Source organism: Centrocercus urophasianus, unplaced genomic scaffold (genome assembly GCF_019232065.1).
Source record: "Centrocercus urophasianus isolate 14NV4802_14NV808 unplaced genomic scaffold, USGS_Curo_1.0 seq_22, whole genome shotgun sequence".
NCBI lineage: Eukaryota > Metazoa > Chordata > Aves > Galliformes > Phasianidae > Centrocercus > Centrocercus urophasianus.
In genome coordinates, this window is record NW_024884778.1 from 11485235 (window position 1) to 11508377 (window position 23143).

General features: G+C 35.5%; 1 protein-coding gene across 1 annotated transcript in view; it reads left to right on the forward strand.

Moving 5' to 3' along the window:
* Positions 1–468: 468 nt before the first annotated feature.
* The window catches only part of ERC2 (ELKS/RAB6-interacting/CAST family member 2), a 413280-nt gene continuing 390605 nt past the window's right edge, over positions 469–23143 (forward strand). The window contains exon 1 of the mRNA XM_042823657.1: positions 469–1125. Coding sequence (XP_042679591.1) covers positions 469–1125 — 657 coding nt within the window. The remainder of the gene's footprint in view (positions 1126–23143) is intronic.

The following is a 23143-nucleotide window of genomic DNA, read 5'->3' on the forward strand; positions in this document are numbered from 1 at the left end:
TCCTGTATGTAATTTCATATGATCAGTCACTTAAGTCTAATATCATTCCACTTACCTGCTAAAATGCTTTTTTTTGGGTTCGTAGTGCAACAGAAAGCTTGTTAAAATAAGTCAAAATGTGAAGATATTTTTAATAAGAAAGAAATGAGCATTTTTTTCTCTGGTTTTAAAATGCTGACAGCCTAAATATAGAATGTATTATAAGTTTTATGTTCAAAGTAGTTACTTAAGTAGTTAAGACTTATGCGTTTTACTTTCTAATTGTAAAAATATTTTCTAAGACAAGGGGGAAATCTTACTTATTTTGTAATATCTTTTTGTCCTTTTTAGGTACCTGAATTGGAAGGTCTTTTGCCTACTGGAAGAATACAGTGAAACTGCCAATATTTCTAGCTGGAGTTATAAATTTAATATTCAACTTTAGTCTTACTAGTTTCTTACTAAACAGTACCTCAAAGTAGAAGAAAGATGTACGGGAGTGCGAGAACAATCAGCAACTTAGAAGGAAGTCCCTCCAGGTCTCCTCGTTTGCCAAGATCTCCTCGCCTGGGCCATAGGCGAACAAGTAGTGGAGGAGGAGGAGGAACAGGTAAGACGTTATCAATGGAGAACATCCAGTCCCTTAATGCAGCCTATGCAACATCTGGACCAATGTATCTGAGTGACCATGAAGGTGTAGCTTCTACTACTTTCCCAAAGGGCACAATGACTCTTGGAAGGGCTACAAATCGAGCTGTGTATGGTGGTCGAGTCACAGCTATGGGAAGCAGTCCTAATATTGCTTCAGCTGGACTGTCCCACACAGATGTCCTTTCTTACACTGATCAACACGGAGGTCTGACCACATCTTCACACCATCATCACCACCAGGTTCCTTCTATGCTGAGACAGGTTAGAGATAGTACTATGTTAGACCTGCAGGCTCAGCTTAAGGAACTACAGAGGGAGAATGATCTTCTCAGAAAAGAACTAGACATTAAAGACAGCAAGCTGGGATCCTCCATGAATAGCATCAAAACTTTCTGGAGTCCTGAATTAAAGAAAGAAAGAGTATTGAGGAAGGAAGAAGCAGCCAGAATGTCAGTTCTTAAAGAACAAATGAGAGTTTCCCATGAAGAAAATCAGGTAAGTAGTTCTGGAAGTTTCTTTTTGTTAATTCACAGCTAAGTACTTGGTATTTTACTTATAATATTGGATCAAATTTGGCAATAACAAGATAATAGAGTTGAAGTGGTGTTTTCAGCAATGCTTCTGAGACTTAGAAAAAGTCTGTCTTGTAAATATGTACTTCAAATACTTTTATTTGCAACGCAATAATCCTGTCCCAAAACAATGAAAATGTTAAAGCTGTATTGTCGTCCTTCAAGGAGATATTTTATTTCACAAAGTTATATAAAACAGTGGCATTGAGTAGATAAAAAAAATTATTGTATTTCTGTCTCCACATTCTTCTTGGCTGCTGGGCTTATTTAAAATTGCTCCTTTTCAGACCATCTGTTAACTTTCCCCAGACAAAAACACAATCCTGTGTTTCTATCACTTCCAGATTCCCAATCTAAACTTCTTCACTGGCTGGTAGACAGCAACAACCGACTTTTTTCATTTACTTCTGAGTTTCTGATAATCATTAGTTCTCATTGAACTTTGCAACTCTTAGATACATGATGTGCTGTGGAATTAACAAGTTTGGTCCTGAATGATTGCAATCAGTCCAACTGGGTGTTGATCAGGAATTCAATACAGTAAACAAATGTACTATCAGTCTAGACACTCTACTTATACAAGAAAATAAAAGGTAATGAATTTGTCGTGGATGAACCAGGATGCTGCTAGAACAATTATTTTAAACATATTTGTTTGAGGTTCTTTCAAAAGCCTTGCTGGTTAACCTTTCTAATCTTGAAAGTTGGTGTTAATTAATAGTAGAGGGAATATTATAAAGCATTGCCTTTTAGTAGCCTTTTGTAGGGAAGCATCACCCTAATACCCTTCACTTAGAAGTAACATGATGTTTGGAATTTGAATCTAGTATTTAAAGAACTTAAGTCATCTGCCAAAGTGGTTAGACACACTTTTTGAAAGTTACTTATTCATTTTGAAGGGAAAGGGAACTAATAGCTGTTACAAGTCCTGTTCATTTGTTTGTTTCATGGAAGATTTGTTTTTTTAACCAGTACACTTTTTTTTTTTTTTTTTTTAAATGAACCTAGCAAAAGACAAAAATAAGGTATTTCACAGTCTCTCATGAATCTTTCCTGTAAGAAGGTAATAGCATAGAAGACTAGATTGGCCTAAAAGTTTATCTAGCCTAGTGTGACAATGTCCAAAAGTTCAGAGGATGAAGTAAGCATATGGTGAGTACTCCACTGAGTACTCTTTGAAACATGTACACTTTGTGTTCCTAACTTTCAGGGGACTTTTAAGTGAGTCTGCTTTTGAATCTGCGTATAATTATAGTCTCTGCAACTTCTGTTATCATAGAATGGTTTGCATTGGAAGGGGACCTTAATGATCATCCAGACCCTCTGCCATGGGAAGAGTAGATCAGACTGCATGGGACCCCATCCTAGCTGGTCTTGAATGCGTTCAGAGATGAGACAGCCACAACATCTCTGGGCAACCTGTTCCAGTGCCTTGCCAACCTTTGAGTAAAAGATTTCCTCTTTACATCTTAACTAAATCTCCTTTCTTTAAGTTTAAAACCATCCCCCCTTATCCTTTCACTATTAGTCTACGTTAAAAGTAAACCTTTCTCCTGTTTATAAAGTCTCTTTAAGTACTGGAATGCCCCACTGAGGTCTTCCGAGAACCTCTCCTCCAAGCTGAATAAGCCCAGCTGCCTCAACTTTTCTTCACAGGAGGTGTGCTCCAGTCTTTTGATCATCTTTGTGGCCTCCTCTGGATCTGATCCAACAGCCCTGTCTTGTGTTTGTTGGGAGCTCAGACCTGAATGCAGGATTCCAGATGAGGCCTCATGAGAACAGGGTAGAGGGGGACAATCACCGCTCTCACCCTGCTGACCGTGTTCCTTTGTGCAGCCTATATACTTCTTGGCTGCAAGTATACACGGTTAACTTGCATCAAGCTTTTCATACACCAAAACTTCCAAGTCCTTCTCTGCAGAGCTACTTTCTATGAGTTCTCTCAGTCTGTAGACATATCTGGGATTACCACAAACTAGGTGCAACAACTTGCACTTGGTCTTGTTGAACCTCATTAAGTTCTCATGAGCCTGCTTTTCAAGCTAGTCTAGATCCCTTTGGATGGCATCCCGTCCTTCTATCTTACTGACTGTACCACTTAGCTTGGTGTCAACAGCAAACTTGCTGAGGTTATACTCAATCCCACTATCTGCATTCTCGATAAAGTTATTGAAGAACACTTGCTTCAAGGATGGACCATTTGTCACCAGCCTCCATCTGGACATAGAGCTGTTGACCACAACCCTCCAACTGTGACCATAAAAGCAATTCCTTATCCACCAAATAGTGGATACCCTTTCAATCTGTATTGTTTCAATTTAGAGCTAAGAATGTGGTGTGGGACCATACCAAAGACCTTGCAGAATTCCATGTAGATGACACAATCTACTTATGCCGTCACTCTATTGTAGAAGGCCACCAGATTGATGAGGCACAGTCTGACCTCGATGATGCTATGTTGGCTGTCGTATATCATGTCCTCTTCTTGCAAGTGCCCTAACATAGCTTCCAGAAGGATCTGTTTCACGATATTCCCATGAACAGAGGTGAGGCTACTGACCTGAAGTTTTCTGGACTTTTCTGTCCACGTTTCATAAAAATGGGAGTGGTGTTTTCCTTTTTCTGGTCAGTGCGAACTTCACATGACAGCTATGACTTTTGAATATGGTACCCCTCACATTGTTCTTTTTCAGACAGGAGAATGTGAGAATGCATGATAGGAAGGACGTGCAGCACTGAGATGACACAAAAATCTTCAAAAAATTAATTCCTAAGGTTTCCTGAGTGTCAAAAACAAACAAAAAAAGCAAAGCAAAACAAAAAAAAAACAACAGAACTCCACAAAATGGATCCATTTTACTTGACTGGTTTTTATGTCATGCATTAATTTTTATCATTTAATATGTTTTTATGACTTTTTAAAAACTGGATTAGATTTATTATGGTGTCATTTCAATAAACTATATACCGAGTTGCATAAAATAATGGCCCCTAACCCAGCTTATAAATGTTTTTGTTTAATTCTATGTAATCAATACAAATATGAGTCACTGCACACAATGAACAGTGGTTATTTTTCTTTTGTGATGTGTTTATATGACCATGTTGGAAATAAACGGTGAGTTTGATCCTTTTTATTCTATTGCCTTACAGAAAAACAGGTAATGTTAGATTATTTAATGTGTTCTTTGAAACATATTATAAATTTTGATTTTCCTTTGAAGTGTAATTCCTGCCCTGCTACTGCAGGAGTTTTAATTAATGAAAAAAGAAAGGACAAAAAGGGTACTGAACAGTTCCTCTGAGAGACTCATAGGTTTGAATACAGAATTATTCCTTGAAATAATTTTTGTGTGCCTGTAGTAGTATTAATAACTCATACTTAAGAGAACAGAGCTGATAAAATATATTAATTTAATCAGCAGATAAGCGAATGAATATTCATAAAATCAGAGTTGCAAGTTAGGCTGGTCGATTGTATTTTCCATGCTCTTCATTTTTACTTTGTGACAAGTTTTTAAGTAGAAAACTAAAGGAAAATACAGTAAAACATTTTGAAATGTTTCCATTCTTTGTATTAAAGTATAATACTAGTCTGGTAAATCTTTACCAGACTTTACCAGTAATCTGGTAAAATCTTTACCAGACTACCATATGTTTTCTAATAAAAATGGTAAATGATACTTGTTTTCTGATGCATAGCATGTTATACAAAGGAAACTTCTCATTTACCTGCATTGTAAAAGAAGAGACAGTAAACGATATTTTCCTACCTCACTGCTGCAATATAGTATTTATGACCCATGAAAGTATGCTCTAAGATATTTTAAAATTCAATGTTTTCTGCATGTTCATTTGTTTTATTTTCTGTTTGTCACTGTACTGTTGTCTCCTGCTTTCTTCAGCTTATTTTTCAATACCTCTCTGTTAAGAGATACATGCATGCTTGCAGACTTTAATTTCATTTTTGGATGTTATCATCGTTCTTTTCTTCACTTAATTTACCCTGATGACAATTTAGGTAAGTGCAAAATATTTCCACTTCTTATTTTTAAACAAGAAAAGGTACTGAAGTGTTTGTGTAATAAATTAAACAGTAATAATTAAGTGAAACTTTACCTGAAGATGAAGAGCATAGTGAAAGGGAAGGACATAGTGATGTTTTTTTTCCTTTTTTGAGCGTGAGTATAAAACAGTGTTTTTTTCATATATTTGTGTATGTGGGGAGAGGAACTCAAACAGCAGGACTATTCTGATGGTGAATGAGAATACATACTTAGCATGCTTCACTCTGTATCATACTGTACCAGAAAGGAGTGTGGCAGGTGCCCAAGGGATTTTTGAGAAAGCTGCAACTCAAAGAGTGCTGAGAGTGGATGAGACTTTTTTTTTTTTTTTTTTTTTTTTTTTTTAAAAACAAAGCATTTTAAAATGGGACTTCAAAATCTGAAAAAGCTTGGGAATTACTGAGCAAGGTAAAGAATACGAATGTGCCTGATAGGTGTGTGTGAGTGCTTGTTTACTATTGACTGAAGCCTTTGGTGGTATTCTGGTTTAGAAAACAATGCATGTATATACACGAGTTAGTAGAAAGTAGGACTTGTTAGTGTGGGACTTATAGCACATTGTAACGGTCGTTTGAAAGAGATAGTAAGTTATTTTTTTTAATGCATTTTTGAGATATAAAGAGATCTGAGGAAAGCAAAAATATATTTCATTAAGTCATCTTTTGGAGTTATTATTGTGCGTACAACTCAGATGAAAGAACAGTATTATTAGATTTCAAGTAAAAGCTGTTTTATTAATCATGTTAGAAATCAAGTTGTTGAAAAAGCAACTTAAACTTAAAGGGCTATAAGTAAAATACTGCTTTAGTCAGCTGGGTTGTCTTTTTGCTCACTTTTTTAAAGTGCAAAATGTGTCTCACTCTCAATGGTACAAGTGCCAATTTTTTCCCAATTACATCTTTAAGTCTTAGAAAGTGTCAAATAATAATTGTTGATAGGTGTTCCTTATAAACAAAGCGTAAACAAAGCTAGTGGTGTTTTAAGGACAGGTAGATTGACCATAGAAAAGAAACAGACCTTCATTACAAGGTGTAGAGAAATGTGTAGTGCTGTATGACTCAGGATTGATGTCTTATCAACTTTGAACATACTTGTATCATATGTTATCACATCTAATGGTTGATGCTACGAAGAGAGTTGTTGCTCCTGTGTGTGGGGTGTTTTTTTTTTTTTTTTTTTTTTTTGTGCTTTAATGATGGTGATCATCTGCTGCTGAATTTGGTAATTTCATCCTGTTAAATTTCCCTTGCAGCTTCAGGCAAATACTGTGTTCTATGTCCCCCATTGTGATGTGTTTCCAAGTATGGTTCTGCTGCTCAACAGTGATTATCTGGTGTGTTGTCTGGGTCTAATCTTTTGTACAGAAGGCAGGATTCTGATGGGGTTTCAGAAGATCACCAAAAAATACAGATCTAGCAGAAAGTATGTTGGGATAAAACTACCTTTAAGCTATCTTTGCATTAGGCTTGTAACATTGCTTGAAGATATTCCTTCAGTAGGTATCAATAAGCTGTGCATCAAGCATGGCATCTGCTCGTTGCTTTAAATTAGAATGAATCCAGAAGCAATTGTTCTAGTGGAATGTTTTAAGCTATCAGAACTTCCTAAATGATGGAGATAGAGAGAGAGCTAACTCTATTTTGTATATAAACCATTTTGGGTTCTGTTGGTGTAGTAAGGGTTGGATTCATCATACAATTAGTTAACTTTGATAATGCAGGACTTTATTTTTGATGTAAGGTTTAATAATCATAAAGTATACTGAAATAATTAACTAAACATTTAATCACATAAACAATACAGTTTCTTACAGAAATTGTAGATAACACATCAAACATTATCCTTGGCAAATTTCTGTTGATCATTCCTTTGGGTAAGGAACTGGCTGGAGGGCCATGCCCAGCGGGTTGTGGTGAATGGAGTTAAGTCCAGCTGGTGACCCATTTCAAGTGGTGTCCCCCAGGGGTTGGTACTGGGGCCCATCTTGTTTAATATCTTTACTGATGACTTAGATGAGGGGATTGAGTGCACCCTCAGTAAGTTTGCGGATGACACCAAGTTGGGAGGTGGCATCAATCTGCCTGAGGGTAGGGAGGCCCTTCAGAGGGATTTAGACAGGCTGGACCACTGGGCTGAGGTGAATGGGATGAAGTTCAACAAGGCTGAGTGTTGAGTCCTGCACTTTGGGCACGACAAACCCCATGCAGCATTATTGGCTTGGGTATGAGTGGCTGGATGATTGTGAAGAAGAGAAGGACCTGGGGGTGTTGGTTGATGCTTGGCTGAACATGAGCCGTCAGTGTGCCCAGGTGGCCAAGAGGGCCAACGGCATCCTGGCCTGCATTAGAAATAGTGTGGCCAGCAGGAGCAGGGAGGTGATCAACTCCCTCTACTCAACACTGGTGAGGCCGCACCTCGAGTGCTGTGTTCAGTTTTGGGCCCCTCATTACAGGAAAGGTGTTGAGGCCCTGGAGTGTGTCCAGAGAAGGGCAACGAAACTGGTGAGGGGTCTGGAGCACAAGTCTTATGAGGAGCAGCTGAGGGAGCTGGGATTGTTTAGTCTGGAGGAGACTCAGGGGAGACCTCATTGCACTGTACAACTTCCTGAAGGGAGGTTGTGGTGAAGAGGGATTTGGCCTCTTCTCCCAGGCAACGCGCAGGACATGGGGAAATGGTCACAAGTTGTATCAGAGGAGGTTTAGATTAGACATGAGGAAGAACTATTTCTCTCAAAGGGTGGTCAGGCACTGAAATGGCTGCCCAGGGGGTTGGTAGAGTCGCCGTCCCTGGCAGTGTTCAAGAGGTGTCTGGACCGCATGCTGCGTGATATGGTTTAGTGCTTGTGGTGGCAATGGTGATGAGGAAACGGTTGGACTAGATGATCTTGCAGGTCATTTCCAACCTTGTGATTCTATGATTCTATGAAGGAGACTGCAGGTTTGTGCTTTTTAAATTTTATTTCTCTGTTAACTTTTGCAAATCGGTGTTCTTCCAGCCTTCAAACCTTTAAATCTTAAAAATGTTGGGGATGAATCTGTTCAGAATTTTCCCTCATTTGAAGTGAGGGAGAGAAAGGCAAGGAAGTAGTGGAAAAAATGAGTCACTCTTTTTTCATTATGCATTTTCACTCTTTACTATTTTAGATGCAGTCTCTCATTTTGGATTTTCAAGTTTCATTTTGAATTTTCTGAGTTGTCCCCAACAGCTGCTGGCCAGATGATTTTGATTAGTCTACAATAGGGAATTTCATCTTCTGGTTACTTTGGAAAAACGTGATCCTTTTGGGCATGCTGTAGAGTGTTCTTTTTATGTATGCATATAATTTAAATTGAAACCTGTATATCTCTTTATAACTTTTCCACTAGGCATTTGAGGAGTTCATCAGATGTATTCCAGAGTGGTGGGAGTGTGTATGTCATGTCAGTGACAGGAGTAAAGGGATTATGGTGACTTAATCTGTGGTTGCTGATTTAAAAAAACAAAAAACAAAAACCCTGGATACTACATGTTCTGGAGCTGTGCCTTATTAACACTAGGTTCAGATTCTGATTTGATCTGCTGTTTGCTCTCTATAATGTATCTAAGATAGTAGTGACAATACTACTATGAGATTTCTTGGTGCCATGGAGTTGAGCTGTAAAAAGCTATCAGTTTCAGGATGTGACTTGCTCTTGAATTTATTTCAAGAACATCTATCAGCTGATTTGGCAAAAACAACAACAAAACATTCAGAACCTCTGTGTATATTTTACAGAAGATAACTTTGCTCAAATGGTATTGCCTGAAGTGGGAACAAATAACTTTTGAGTTCAGTAATTTTGCAATATTGTTGCAAAAAGTTGTATTTACATTTCAAATTTTCAATTTCCCTAGGCATCTACCACAGTCTAGTTATTATTCTTACTCTTGGCATTTGAAGATGATATACAAAGCTAACAAAACACATGTGAAAAGAAGGCAGTCAATTTCATGTGAAGTGCTCTTTGAACCCTCAAGGGGAAGGAATAAATGATGTTTTTGCCAAAAGGAAACTCCTGAGGCAAATCAGTGTAAATGTTTCAGTGTTAGAGATTCAAAGAGCACGGAGGTCTTGTAAGGTAATCTCTATTTCAATTCCATCTACAGCTGAACGAATGTGAGGTCTCCAGAACATCACTTTTCTGTCCAAGAAAAGCAAAGGTCAGCAAAAACTAGAGAGAAAACAACACACATTAAGATGTAGTTTCAGATGAGCTAAAGCAAGCCTTGAAATTATTCCTGTTTTTTGCTCAGACCTAAGATTTCCATTTAATTGACTACAGTATTAATTGCATAGAGTACAATTTTAATTACAGAATCTCTTTAAATCAAAGAAAAAAGCATAGAAAGAAGTAGGCACAAGCAGCTTTTAAATTTAAAAAAAGAAAAAAAAAATTAAAAAAAGAACTGCATACTAAGAATAAATAATTCCCATTTTTAAGTCACGTTCAGACTGATGTTGTAAGGAAAGCCCTTTCACTTCGTAGGAGAAAAACTGAAATAATAGTCCTCTCAGTGAGCTCTGTTTCCTCTATGTGATATTGTGATATTTACTCCAGATAGCTAATAATTACCACTAAAGCAAAATGCTGTTAACTAAGCTATTGGAAGAATATCTAAACATCATGGTATTGTATTTTTGCTTGATACAACTGAAGGCAGTGATGAAATAGCAGCTTGCTGTTTAAACCCTGCTATACTTGATATTTTAAGTCAAGTGTATGATAAAAACCAGACGGTTTATCGAAGTAAAAGAGCATACATAATTGTGTGTTATATTTGCAAAATACACTGACAACACTACATTTATCAAAAATTCCTACTGTTCTCTGAGTGGAAGAAAGTAAGCTGCATCTGTGAATTTTGAGGGAAATCTGAATTCCTAACTGGCGTTTATTCTGCAGCTGAACATTGTATCTCTACTCATGCCAATCCATAAATGCACCTGCTTGTCAGCACAGCTCTCTGGAATTCAGTGCATATGCTGCCTATGTAAAAACTATTTTAATTAAATGCTTATACTGAGTTTAAAGTTCACATCTAGGAATATTATTTTGTATTATTTATTTTGATATGTTCTCTTTTAAGAAAATAACTACAAAAAATGAAACAAAACAAACAATAAAAACAAAAACAATGAAACAACTCCAAATATTTTACCTTTTTGGATGTAGATAATGCTGAAATGGAATTTGTGATATTCCACAAGAAAGTTATATAGTACTAGAGAAATTTGCAGTTCTACCCACGCAACTTGTGTCCAGATGAATTTTGTTGTTGTTGTGTTTTATAACTTTGAGTAAAAGTTTCTCACAGCTGAGAAATATTTGACATAATTCTTAATTGTTGGTTAACAGCAACTGCTTATAGGCCATCATTCCCTTGTGGACCACATTTATTTTAATTTATATTAATATTTAGTTAGTATTTATAATAAATGTATTTATTCCCCACATTCTCAGTTTATTTGAAACGCAGCGGTATAACTGTATAACTTAGTGAATACCGCAGTAGTTTCATTATATTAGACTTATGTCTTCAGATTCCCCAGTGGAGTTAAGGAAGGGAGGAGGGAACTATAGAGACAAAAGCACAAAACTTGCTTAAGAAAGCATTCTTTATCTCGTTCAGGCAGTTTATTCCCTGAAGAGGCAAAGAGCTGTCAGAATGAGAATTTGAACAATTAGATGAGAATACTCATGATAGGCTTTTCCACCTGACTGCCCTGCATTTATGGCTGACTTCAGAACGGCAAAATGAGCAAATAGTGCCAGTTTATCAAGTCCAAGAAAAAAGAAAATTCTACTTAATATTTTAGAGCATATAGGAGTAACTAAGAAACAAGAATAAGAGCCCCAGCAATAAACATTCTAGTTCGAGTAGGCCAGTATCATTTCTTACCTCCCTCACTGTGTGGAGAAGCCATACTGTCATTAGCTGAGAATGCAGCACAGTATAGGAAGGAAGAATTTTGAAGCATAGAGTAAAATAAAATTAGCTTTAAGAACAAATTTTGCCATACTTATTTCAACTTCTAAGTCTTTCTTAATTTAACAATGGCTTCAGAAGAGGTGATAACGATTGATCCTGCTAAAAACTACCCTCAATTCCAAAAACTGTGTTAATGTCCCAGAAATGTCTGATTAAGTAATTTAGTTTTCAATGACTGAGGTAGAATCTACTGTTTATTGACTCTCCCTTGAACTAAGCTTTTGCAATAAATCTGGGGGTAAAATGTGTGTATATACATATAAATAAAATAAAATTTATTCCTGTATTTATTAACTTATGAATTCTATGACAAATTGTGATATACTGGAATGTTATTAATATTTCAGATATTGTAATGTATCTCAATTTAATAAGAGCTGAGGAATTTGATAATAAGAAAGCATTTCTGTCTTGCACCAAATTGATTCTGACTTGCGCTATCACTCAGTGTGGATATGTTTCCTAGTTGTTCCTTCTCCCTTCTCTTCCCCTCACTGCCACACAGACAGACAGACTGATGTCTCCTTTGTTAACTGCCAGTTTTGGAGAATGACATTCTTGCTTAGCTGGTGTTATTTCAGGTTCACTTACTCAGACATCCTGTGGGTTCTAGATAAGTTTAAATTTGTGATCTTAAAACACTTAGCACATTACATAGTGCCTTTTTGCAAATGTAGGACTTCAATCTTCATACACTGATGAAGGCTTATGCATTTTAGCATTCTTTTGACTTTTTGTCATCAATCAGCAAAGTGTAATTTGCTTCTAGATTTTTGTTTATACAATGTTTCACTTAAGTTTAATTTATTTCAATTTCTACTTCCTGTGAGATGACTGTATTTCCCCACAGTTTTAATACTTGATGCATGTGTAATTTGATGTAATCTGACCTTTGCTATCATTCTTTTTCTGCAGATCTTTGGATTTTAGTGAGAGGTTTACAGTGCTGCACCTACTAGCAGGCTTGCACTTTCTTTTTCTCCTACAAATTTTTCAAATTTTTATCATTAGAGTTTGTATGTCTGCCTGATTTGCTCCATTAGGGACAAAATACTCATTTTATTTTTTCCCCTGGGTTAATTTTCAGCTGGATCTCTTCATCAGTTGCTCAAATGTAGTGGCACTGGTGTAAAGTGGGTAGAGCGTTGGGTGGCCAAGAGTAGATGATAGCGGGCCTCAAATGCAGGCATCAACTCAGATTCTGCTTTTAAATATCTATTAACAAGTGCCCTTAGTGCTTCAACTATTTCTTAAAGAAAAATGAAATATCCACATTATACAGCAGTCTTTTTTTTTTTTTTTTTTTTTTTTAAAAAAAAAAAAAAAATCAAATTTTACAATAATTTTTTTTTTTTTTTTTTTTTTTTTCCCCTCCTCAGGCACATCTCAGTGGGTAAAGATATTTTGACTTTATTTTTTTTACTTGTATATATGACTTATGAGAAATGGTGAAATAAGATTAAAGTCTGTACTGAAATTGTTGTCTGAACACAGCATACAAAACAATTTCTTTATCAGATCACTTGCACTTTTTATCTCTGGTGCTGGGCTTTCTTTGTTTGCAATGAACACTTTATTTCCAAATGCCCATAAATGTTTTCTACTATCTTGATATCATCTGAACATTTTGTAGTGACTTCAGCAAGACCATTCTTGCCCTACTGCAATGCTAATACATAATATTTATTTTTCTTTTTTCCTTTAATCCTGGCTTTATAGTATTTGCAACCAATTTAATTTTTTCAGATTTTAAGGTTTTTCTTCACCTATTTTTCTCTAAAATGCAGTGATCATTTCATTTAATGAAGAATTATCTTAACAGATGAGGAATTATAAAATGCGCAGGAGCAAGCTGTTTTTTTAAAAAGAAAAGAAAAATCTAATAAGTATATTTTGTTATGAAGTTTGTATCCTTTTAGTCCTTCATTCATTTTTACCAGACGTAGAAAATTCTGGAAAGCAGAGAGCAGATTTGCTGCTGTTTTGCAGTTCAGCTAGCAAAAGGCCACTGGGAGTATTACTTGTGATCAAGAAGAGAAATCAGTCTGTAAAAAAGCAAAAAAACAAAACCTCCTTATGTATATCTTTTACACATCTTACACTTTCAGAATTATCCTGCCCTTTTCTAGTATGCCGTTCAGCTGTGACTCTGCATTTTCTTTGTCTTTTAAATCAAAGTCTTGAAGATCTGTGTTGTTACCTTGAGGTAGAAATTCTATGCTCTTCAGCAGGGCTACTCACTTGCTTTTCCCAGATTTATAAGTTCAATCATTTAATTGTAAATAAGGGAGATTCCTCCTCATCAGTGCTTTGAATAGTTCGGTCATAATAAGAAACATTTCCTTCTGTTTAACTGTACAAGAGAATTGAAGGGCTTCTTCTATTAGGAGGTAGATACCCTCTAATTTTGTTAATATATTTGAAAAAAAAAATTCTATAGTACTGAACAAGCATGCTCTCAAACTCATTTTCACTTTTGCAAGTTAGTAAACAGTTTCCAATGGAGAAAAGATAAAGCAGAGAATCACTTCTGCCCTCCTACCAGAGGCTTTGTTGGTTCATCAAATTGCATGGTCTGTACTAGGCACGAGTCACACGAGTTTCCTTTTGAGCTTTAGAAGTGGCTTTGTCTTTGCCCATGATTTCTGCATTTCCTATGGTTAGTAAAAGAGGATAGAGCAGAGAGAATAGTCTTGTGCCATTTGAAGAGACGAGCTGTGAATTTCTGTGTGCTTGAAGAGGTCATGTTGCAGTAGGTCTCAAGTTCTAGAAAAGTTTCTGTGGTCCTTCATCTGCACAACAAACCAAAGAAGATTTGGATTTAAGTTAGGAACAATTTTAAATCAAAACATTTAAATTGAATAAAATGAATGTTAACTCACTTAAATTATTAGAAAAATGAACTGTCCAGTGAAGTTGTTTGCAGAGTTTGCAGAAAAAACAAAAGACCTATGAATATGCCATTAATAGAGGACTAAGGAAATGAAGCTAAATCTTGCCATTCTTTTGGAATATGGAGGTGGAAATTCTGAAAGGAAAATCTGATGTGGAAGAATTTTGGTGTTAAAAACAAAACTTGAAAATCTGTGATTGTTTAGTATGCATTGCCTGAATGTTAAACAGTACTTTTTTTTTTTTTTCTGTGTGTCAGTCAGAATCCAGCTTCTTCAGTGATATTATGCTGCCTGGTAGGCCAGAAGTTTTTTATCAGTTTTATCTTCTGGTAATTTGTTATTTCCTACTGGTACAGATTCCTTGTTTTGAATAGCTTAGTCTAAAGATATAATGACTGAAACAAAGAGTTGTAACAGAATAATTATATGCTATTTTGGAAATATATGTTTCTACTGAACCATAGTAGATTATCTTTCTTAATTTAGACTTTAAATACACTTTGTAGTTTCTCTCACCACAAGATAACCACTACTACATTATGACTCCTGGGAGACATTGATATCTTCATTTATGTCAGAAAAAAATGATTTTCTGTTAAAAAATTAGCAGTGGTGAGATAAGAAAGATGAAATGACAATAAATAACTATCAAAGAACAAAAAAAAGCTTTTTAAAGTTTTCTGTGTACACACAATGACCTGGTGAATCTGGTTGGGTGTAATTGGGTGTATTGGCTAGGATTTTGTCATCCTATGGGGAGGTGGGGGGGCAGAGGGGGGTATTGGAGATGGTTGCCTTCTATCTAGTGACCACTGATTTTTATTTATTTATTTATTTATTTATTTATTTATTTATTTATTTTTGTGCAGTTGCTGCATTATTTTGCTTATCTCCTTCTCCCTCCCAGCCTCCATTGGCAATATGGAAAAGCTAAAAAATTCTAGTGTCCTTCATTAGCATGCTTCTGCAGTTCACAACCCCGCTTACCAAATTGCCAGATAGGAATCTTTTGGTTAATAGAGCAGTTTGTGATAAGTGCTGTAAGTAACAAAGCTTGCAGTTGAAAGTCATTTTGGACCAAATCCTTGGTAAACTGTTACTGCCATGAAATTTAGGAGCATATAATGAAATAAATTTCAAATTAACAAGATACAAATTAACATGAATTGACCATGAGTAGCTGTATTTTAGAATTATGTTTCTGCATAACTACTCTTTTCAACTTTGCACTTCAGATTAATGATTCCTAAATACAAGTAACCTCTCCTGATCTACTTGCTTGTTATCGAGAATATGTAGCTTTCTCTTTCTGCCACTTTTCTGGTGGTTTCATTTGCTTCAGCAGCCTACTCAAGTGCAATAGTTTCCAAGAAATGAAAGAAATGAGTTCACAATTCTGGACAATCTTACAAGTTTCTATAGTGCTTTTTTTTTTTTTCACTTTTATTTTAAAATTTTAGTTTATGCTGCTTTTTTTTTTTTTTTTTGACTGAATGATGCAGGAAACTAAAAGACCTTAGAAATATTTACTAAAAAAAGTAGTGTGTTTCAGTTCTTTGTTCAGAGATCTTTAGAATAACTTAGCTTTTGCTCTTCTAAACATTTTAAGAAACCAATGATTTAGATAACCTCTGTATTTTTGAGAATTGTGGTGGCTGAATTCCAGAAACAGAAACTGTGTACAGTAACTAAAGAAATTCATGTTGCGTTACGTATGGGCAGCTGGAAATGATCACTGAATAAACATGATTTTTTGTTCTTAGCATCTTGGATCTACTGTAAGTCTTGAAGTTCAGAAATTCTAAAACTTTCATAGAGCTTCTAAGCATATGAATTTCATTCCTCTATTGCTTTTGAATATGGGTCTCTGCCATCAGATCGCTTATGTGGTCTCATCAATCACAGAAGTATTTTCTGGAGACCTAGACTTTGTTTTTTTTCTTCTTTTTTTTTTTTTTTTTTTTTTTTTCCCCTATAGCATGCAATACCACATCAGCTTCCCATCAGGACAAGGAAGGATTTTCCACTATTTTAGTTGCATGAGTTCTTGCTGTGCCATAAGGGATTTTGCGATTAAATATCAGTAATATTGAACAAAAATCTGACCTTTAAAGCTACTATAAATTTTGCTAAACAAATACTCACGTTAATCTTTTACTAATGTTATACCATATTTAAAAGTTCAAAATTTATCTCCTGATGGTCATCAATTGACCAGGAGGTTTCATATCCTGGTAGTAGAACACACATACTTTACTTGATGTACCCGACTCCTTACTGTTTCCTTACTGTTCGTTTCCATTTTTTTTCCAAAATACATCACTGTTCTGGAATCATTCTGTAGGGTGATTCAGTGCCTTCAGAATGAACCTCTGAAATGATACACTTTCAAGATCACTAGTCTAGAATTGAATTCAAAACTGTGTGCTTGGCAGTGAACCCAACCAACTCTTTATTTTGCTTTCATGGACATTAGTAGCAGTTCTGAACCAGTAATAAAATTGAGGGAGAGCTTGGGCCATCTGGTAGAGGAAAAATGGAAATAGAGACAAACAATACAGCTGCTTCTCTTGCAGGGAACAACATACATGTAGGCAGAAAGATTTCATTGAAGAATCTCAATAATCAGAATCAGAATTGCAGTAATAGAGTACTCACAAGTAAGGAAGTTTGAGTATTATCCAAATATCTACACATCAGAAATAATATCCCCCAGTTGGCATTGTTGCTTTAATCTAAATAGCCTAAACAGTAATTTCAATATGGGTGTCATTTGGCCTACTTTATTTTACTCTTCTGGCTAGGCTGCGGATGCATTGCTGGATTCTATGTTGGATAAGCTATGCCTGCCACTTTCTCAGGTTATTGTTTAAATCTAATTAACTAAACTGACTTAGAACAGATGTGGATTTGCCCTGAGTTGTGAGCTCTCCCTTTTCTTTATTTTGCGCAAGGAGCAGAGAACAGACTAACAAATTAGTTTTGCTTCCACATCAAGATTTTATTTAGATTTTAGTTCACATTTAATAAAACAACATCAAAATATTAAATGAGTGGATTGTTCAGAGCTTTGGGCCAATGATTTTCTTATAACAAAGTGTGAGAAACAACAATCTGAAATCCTGGTACAAAGGTAAAAGATAAATCCCTTGCAAAAATGTAATGCAAGAGAATGATATCAATGTCTACAAACAAAAACACTAAGAAAATCTGCATTTGAGAGTGCATAATACACAGTAATGAAGTAACTGACAATTGAAAAAATGCAGTATTCGTGTCCAATTTGATCTTTTTTAATGATTTAGATCATTATATCTTGTATTTTCATAGAATAACAATAGAAGCTCTGAAAGAAAGTATTTATCACTCTTAAAATATTTTGTTGAGGCTGCTGTTGGCTGTGTCAGAAGGCATGGATAAGAGGAATTACTTGCTTTCAGGCGATCACTCATAGTCCATCTCAGTTTAGCACTGCCTGTTCAAAAGTTGGTGTTGACACATGCTTTTAGTTACTCAAGTCTCCAAATGTTTAATAATACACCTACAGTGTACTGTGAATTCCTTGGCAACTATTAACACTCAATCTGTTGCTTCTTGGTGTGTTTTATAACCTGAGCCATATTCCACTTACGCTGGCTTTCTGCTAACTTAGAGCTTGTATGTGATTTCTACATGGATCAAGAATAAAATTTACTTAGAAATAATATTTTAGGAAAAGGAGCCCACTCCGTCTCATTTCATATTTGCTTGAAAACAACTTAGGAGATACGAGCAAGATTGTTCTGTATTTTCAATAAAATGTCAGCAAACTGTAAATACAGAAATATAACTGTAAATATAAGTTGTGATGGAAGCCAGAATCTATGTAGAAATTTAGATAGGCACAGCAATTCATAGGAATAGCCCATTTTTTTAAAGACACTTGACAATTTTCTATGTATTTTACTCTTCATTCTTGTGCGTAGAATGCATGATCAGTACCTGTATAGAGACCAGGAATTTCCTTTCTACTGTCAGCAAGATAACTATAATAAATTAGGCATACTTATTTTTATTATATTCTTTCTGGTCTATGAATTTTGTGTTCTTGCTTGCACAGTGGCAAAGTTTAACTGTCTTTCCTCCAACGACTTTTGGATATCTCACATTTCCCTTTAGAATCTTTGTTAATTAATAACCTTATAAAATAATTTCGGTGTTTTCCCCAGTATCGTAATGGAATTGTCACTACCAGCCACACAGAATTATGCCTGTTCTCTCAAGAATTATTATGGAATAACCTGTTACGCTATCTAACATCAGATCAGGTCAGGTTGTAGGTGGAATTCTTAACTATATGATTTTGAATAAAAACTGAAAAAAGCATCCTGATCCATTTCAGGCTTAAAAGCCTGTTGGTTAAGCAGTAAAGCCATCCCTGTGAAATGTGAATGTCTTCATGTGTAATGAAATGAAATTTTCAGGTGCTACTTAATTTTGTTTCTTGCAGTGAGTTAGATTTTTCCTTCTTCCCTGAAGAGAGTCTCTGCCTCCCACTTTGCTTCCTTATTTTTCTTTTTTTTGTCAGAAGTGATTAAAAACTGCAATATACCTTTATGTACGTGTTTTCTTACGTGATTTTAGTAGCACAGCAGTGCTCACCTACAAAATATCTGCAATGCCTCCTTTTCCAATCATCACAAGACCAAGCTATTGCAAACCTGTGTGTATCCAGTTTGCATAGCTGAAGGAAGCCGTTGTGGTCTAGAATTTTGACCAGGATATCTAGCCAGCAGTGTAAATATGGGAGTGGGTGCAACTTAAGATATTAGCTGATAATTGGCCACTAAAGCAATTATGTAAAGTAAGTATCATTAGAAACTTTTTCAATAAGTGTGACACTGTTAGCAGCTTTACTGCCTTCCCTTTAAGCACTGAAATCTAACAAGTTAAAAAAAAAAAGTGAGAAGGACAGACCAGCAGTTGATATTTTAAACTTGTGATAGAAATGTTTTATTTCACTTTTTAAAATCTTAATAAAAGCTACTATTATTTGATCAACTTTCTAGCTGTACCTGAGCATAACTTGTTTTCCTCAATAATAAATTCCAAGTGTCAGTCAATACACAAAGGATCTGGAATAGCTGCTGTTTTTGCATACTGGATGTCTTTTCACATTCCTTGTAGTCTGTCTGTGCCTTGTGGCGAGTTGCTGCATTCTGTCCGTTATGTACAAAAATACATTAATGAAGTATGAGTGGCATATAATTACTTGCAATGAAATGGATCAAAATAATAAGATATGTCTTCTGACACTTATCAGAATATCACAGAGAAGCAGAAGCAGTTTCAGATGCATCTTAGCTGAAAGCCAGTTTTACAAAGGCTCTTTTGAATAGTAGGTATCTCTGCTCTTTTCTTCCATTAAATGGTTTGCTGCCTTTGGCAGTTCCAGTCATCTTTGTGAGACTAAAAATATCTTGTCTCACAAAAGTGGTTTTGAAGACTGACCAATGCTTTGTTGGGAGTCTTTTAAATTATTATTATTTTTTTAAGTAATCTTAGATGGTTTTTTTTTTTCATTCCTCTCTTCAGTCTTGTGTAACATACCTCTTCCTCTATGCTGAAACCTGTTTTGAGTTGGTACATCTTGTTCTGTTGAAGCATTTAAAGTTTCCAATGTTTGTTGTAAAAATGGTCATTTTTTGAGTAAAAATGGGAAAAGACTTTTAAGTTTTTAAAGAAAATGCAGATCTTTATCCTCTGAACCAAGAAAGTATCCGGAGCAGTACCTGCCATGTGAAATGGACAGATCATCTAAATTCATCCTTCCTAGGAAATTGCTGTGAGCACTCTGGGACAGCAGAGACATAGAATATGTAATCAGGCTCATGACTCCTTATGAACAATGAACCATTTCTTTGTAATTAAACTTGTCAGTTACAGCAATATCAGATGAAGTCTGTCATGGATATAATGGTGTATAATCTCATATGAATCATAGAAAACATATCTTGAGGTTAAGAAATCATGTAGTCTCAAATCATCCTGTTTCTTCTTTGGATGTTTACATTGAGGAGCAGCTGATAAAGTTTATGGAATAAAAAATCTGAGTTTTTATAAGTTAAGTGCTGTTTGTAATGACAAAGCAGTTATCTATATTACACTATTAATTTATAAAACAAAGAGTGAAACTGCTCACAAACTCTATATTTTCATCAAACAGTAATTTAAGGGATTTTTCTCAATATTTTAATATTGGGTGATTTTTGAGAGAACTGAATTCGTGGACTAAAGCAAAATCCATTAGCTTTAAAAATTAAACATTGTTGTATTTTGTTTTCCTGTCATTAATTAGACAGGTGATAATGTATTTTAAATGACTTCCTTATTACTACAACCACCTACCTGTAATACAGAATCATGGAGTTTTGTACACAAGAAGAATAAGCTAATGTAATAAATTCAAAACATGGAGAAAAAAGTCAATGTATTCAAATATGGTGCATTCGTGAGTAGTATAACTGGAGAGCATCAAACTATTTCTGAAGCCTAATTGAACTGTTATTTTTTCTTTTTTTAAATACCACAAACTCACAGTGGAAGTAAACTTTATTCATCAACAATTAAAAGAGAAATTTCTTGTCATAGTTTCTCAAAGAGATTGAAGTGATTGAAAATATTGTAAAATTGTTGTTTTAAAACCTACTGTTTGTTTTGCCACTGGGGCAAAAGAATAATTAGGAATTTAAAGGGAGGAAAAATTTAGCTAGCATATAGGAACAACCAGAATTACTCTTTCAGGATCTGATATAAACTGTGCTATCCTTAGCACTTACCTGTTGTAAGTGTTATATGTATAAGCCATTCTCGTTTTATCAGATTTTACCAAATCTATCTTTCGGCAGTTCAGCTAAGTAGCAAGATTCCTGAGGAGATTAACTGAAATCACACTGTTAGTGACTTATAAAATGTGGATTAGATGGGAAGCACTGCAGCTTTTAGACAGAACATGGGTTATGTTGTGGGTCCAGCACTGCTTTCTGGCCTCAGTACCCCTGCTGGGACAGCTGGTGAGGGCTCACTGATGAAAACAGACTTGATCCCAAATGCTTGTTGGTGCTTTCAGAGATGCCAAATTACCTGGATTAATACCAACCTCAGCTGTACTGGAAACACGAGGAAACTGTGCAGACCTGAGGGGAATATTAATTAGCGATAGCACACCTACCGTTCTGTCTGGAGTACTTAATTGTGTTAGCCCAGATGGGAACAGTGATTCATAAAACAGAATTTAATGACTGTATAAGAAGAATGGTTGTGAATATGTACATAAATTAATCCCTGGAGTAATTTCTCTGTAACATGAAATAGGGAGTATTTCTGCAGGTTTAGCTTTGTCTCACGTACTAATTAAGCCTTTTTTTTTTTTAAATATATATAAAAAAACAGGGCATTATGTAGTTGGTGGTATTTTTCTTAAATACATGACCGACTTCTTTTACTAAAGCAGTATTATTCATTCAGACATTCAATACGTAGAAATAGGGATGTGTAACCAATAGTTGATTCCTATGGTCCCAGCTAGTTTCTGTTGGGTGATGTCACATCTACCACTAAGACACATTATCTCCCAAACTTCTGTTGCCTTTCAGCTGCCAAATGCACTGCACTGCTGGAGCATGTGAAGGGTTGGCTGCTTTTGTTGCTGTCTGTCCTCACTGAGGACAGTGGTGTTGGCAGAGGCCCTACGTAGGCAGAGCTTGCAGCTGCTGACACTGCTGTGTCACCGGAGTGCACCCAGGCTGGCGTTTTGCCAGAAGCTTAATGTCAGCCCAGGGCTTGTGACATTTGTGAAGGTGATCTCAGTGGAGGGAAACTGGATTTCGCCTGATTCATTCTGAGATATCTTGGCTGTTGTGGAAGCATGGCAAAATGGAGGCGATGTCTTGCTGTAATTGGCAGTATGTAATCCATCTGTAATGCAAGAAGTGATAATTTGGAACAATTACCTCATGTTAAAAATTATTGTAACACGATTTGAGAAACGTTTACTTTTAGAATTTATATAAGCAATAGGTCAGTTTCATTAGGAATACTGTGTTGTATTAGATGCATACTCATAACTAATTGTATGATATCCTGCTACTACTATGCCATCAGTAGTATGCATTGAAGTTTTTTTCGTAATTTGTAATAAGCTTTTCTAACTGTTGCCTCCAACTTGATAAAGGAAAAAATGACTCTAATAGCAGCCAGTGACAGAATGACTGAGTACATCTGGAATGTTATGGTGTGAAGAGGGAAGGGGTGTAGGAAAGATTAAAGCTCTGGCTTGTTTCTTGAACTGCAGTGAATTGTAATCATATAGCACTAGTATTAGCATGAGCAATGTGTTTTTTTTTTTATTTAGATTTTTTTTTTTTTAAGATAAAAAGTATGTTCTTTTTAAAATTAGTTTCTGGAAGCTTATACTTAATTCTTTGTAGGGGAATTGTGTAAAATGCCTCAGGAAACAGATCAGATCTTTTTAGTTAGTGAATGTGTGCTGTAAAGTTCTTTGAAGTACTTCCAAACTTCCATCCTAAAGCAAAAAAATGTTTGAAAAAATGATGAATATCATACTCTGAAAGACTTAACCTTTTACACGCATGAAACTATAGCAGTGTGGTAACCTGGAGGAAAAGGACTGCTAGGTGATTGTGCATTTGGTTGTGCCTTGTCTGTTTGCTAGTACTAACAAAGTGTGACCTAATCCTCCTGTTATCAGTACAGATTAAACCCTTATGGAAAATTATCTATGTGAGACCCGAATATTTATTGAATTTTTTTTTATAGATTTGTTTTTAAAAGTCTTTCCACTGACATTCTTCCTAGTGGCATTCTAAATCATTCCATAGAAACAATTTTGAAGGACTGTATTTTCTTTTTAACGGTGTATAAGTGCATACTTTTTTTTTTTCTTTATATATGCATGTAAAGAAATTTCCAT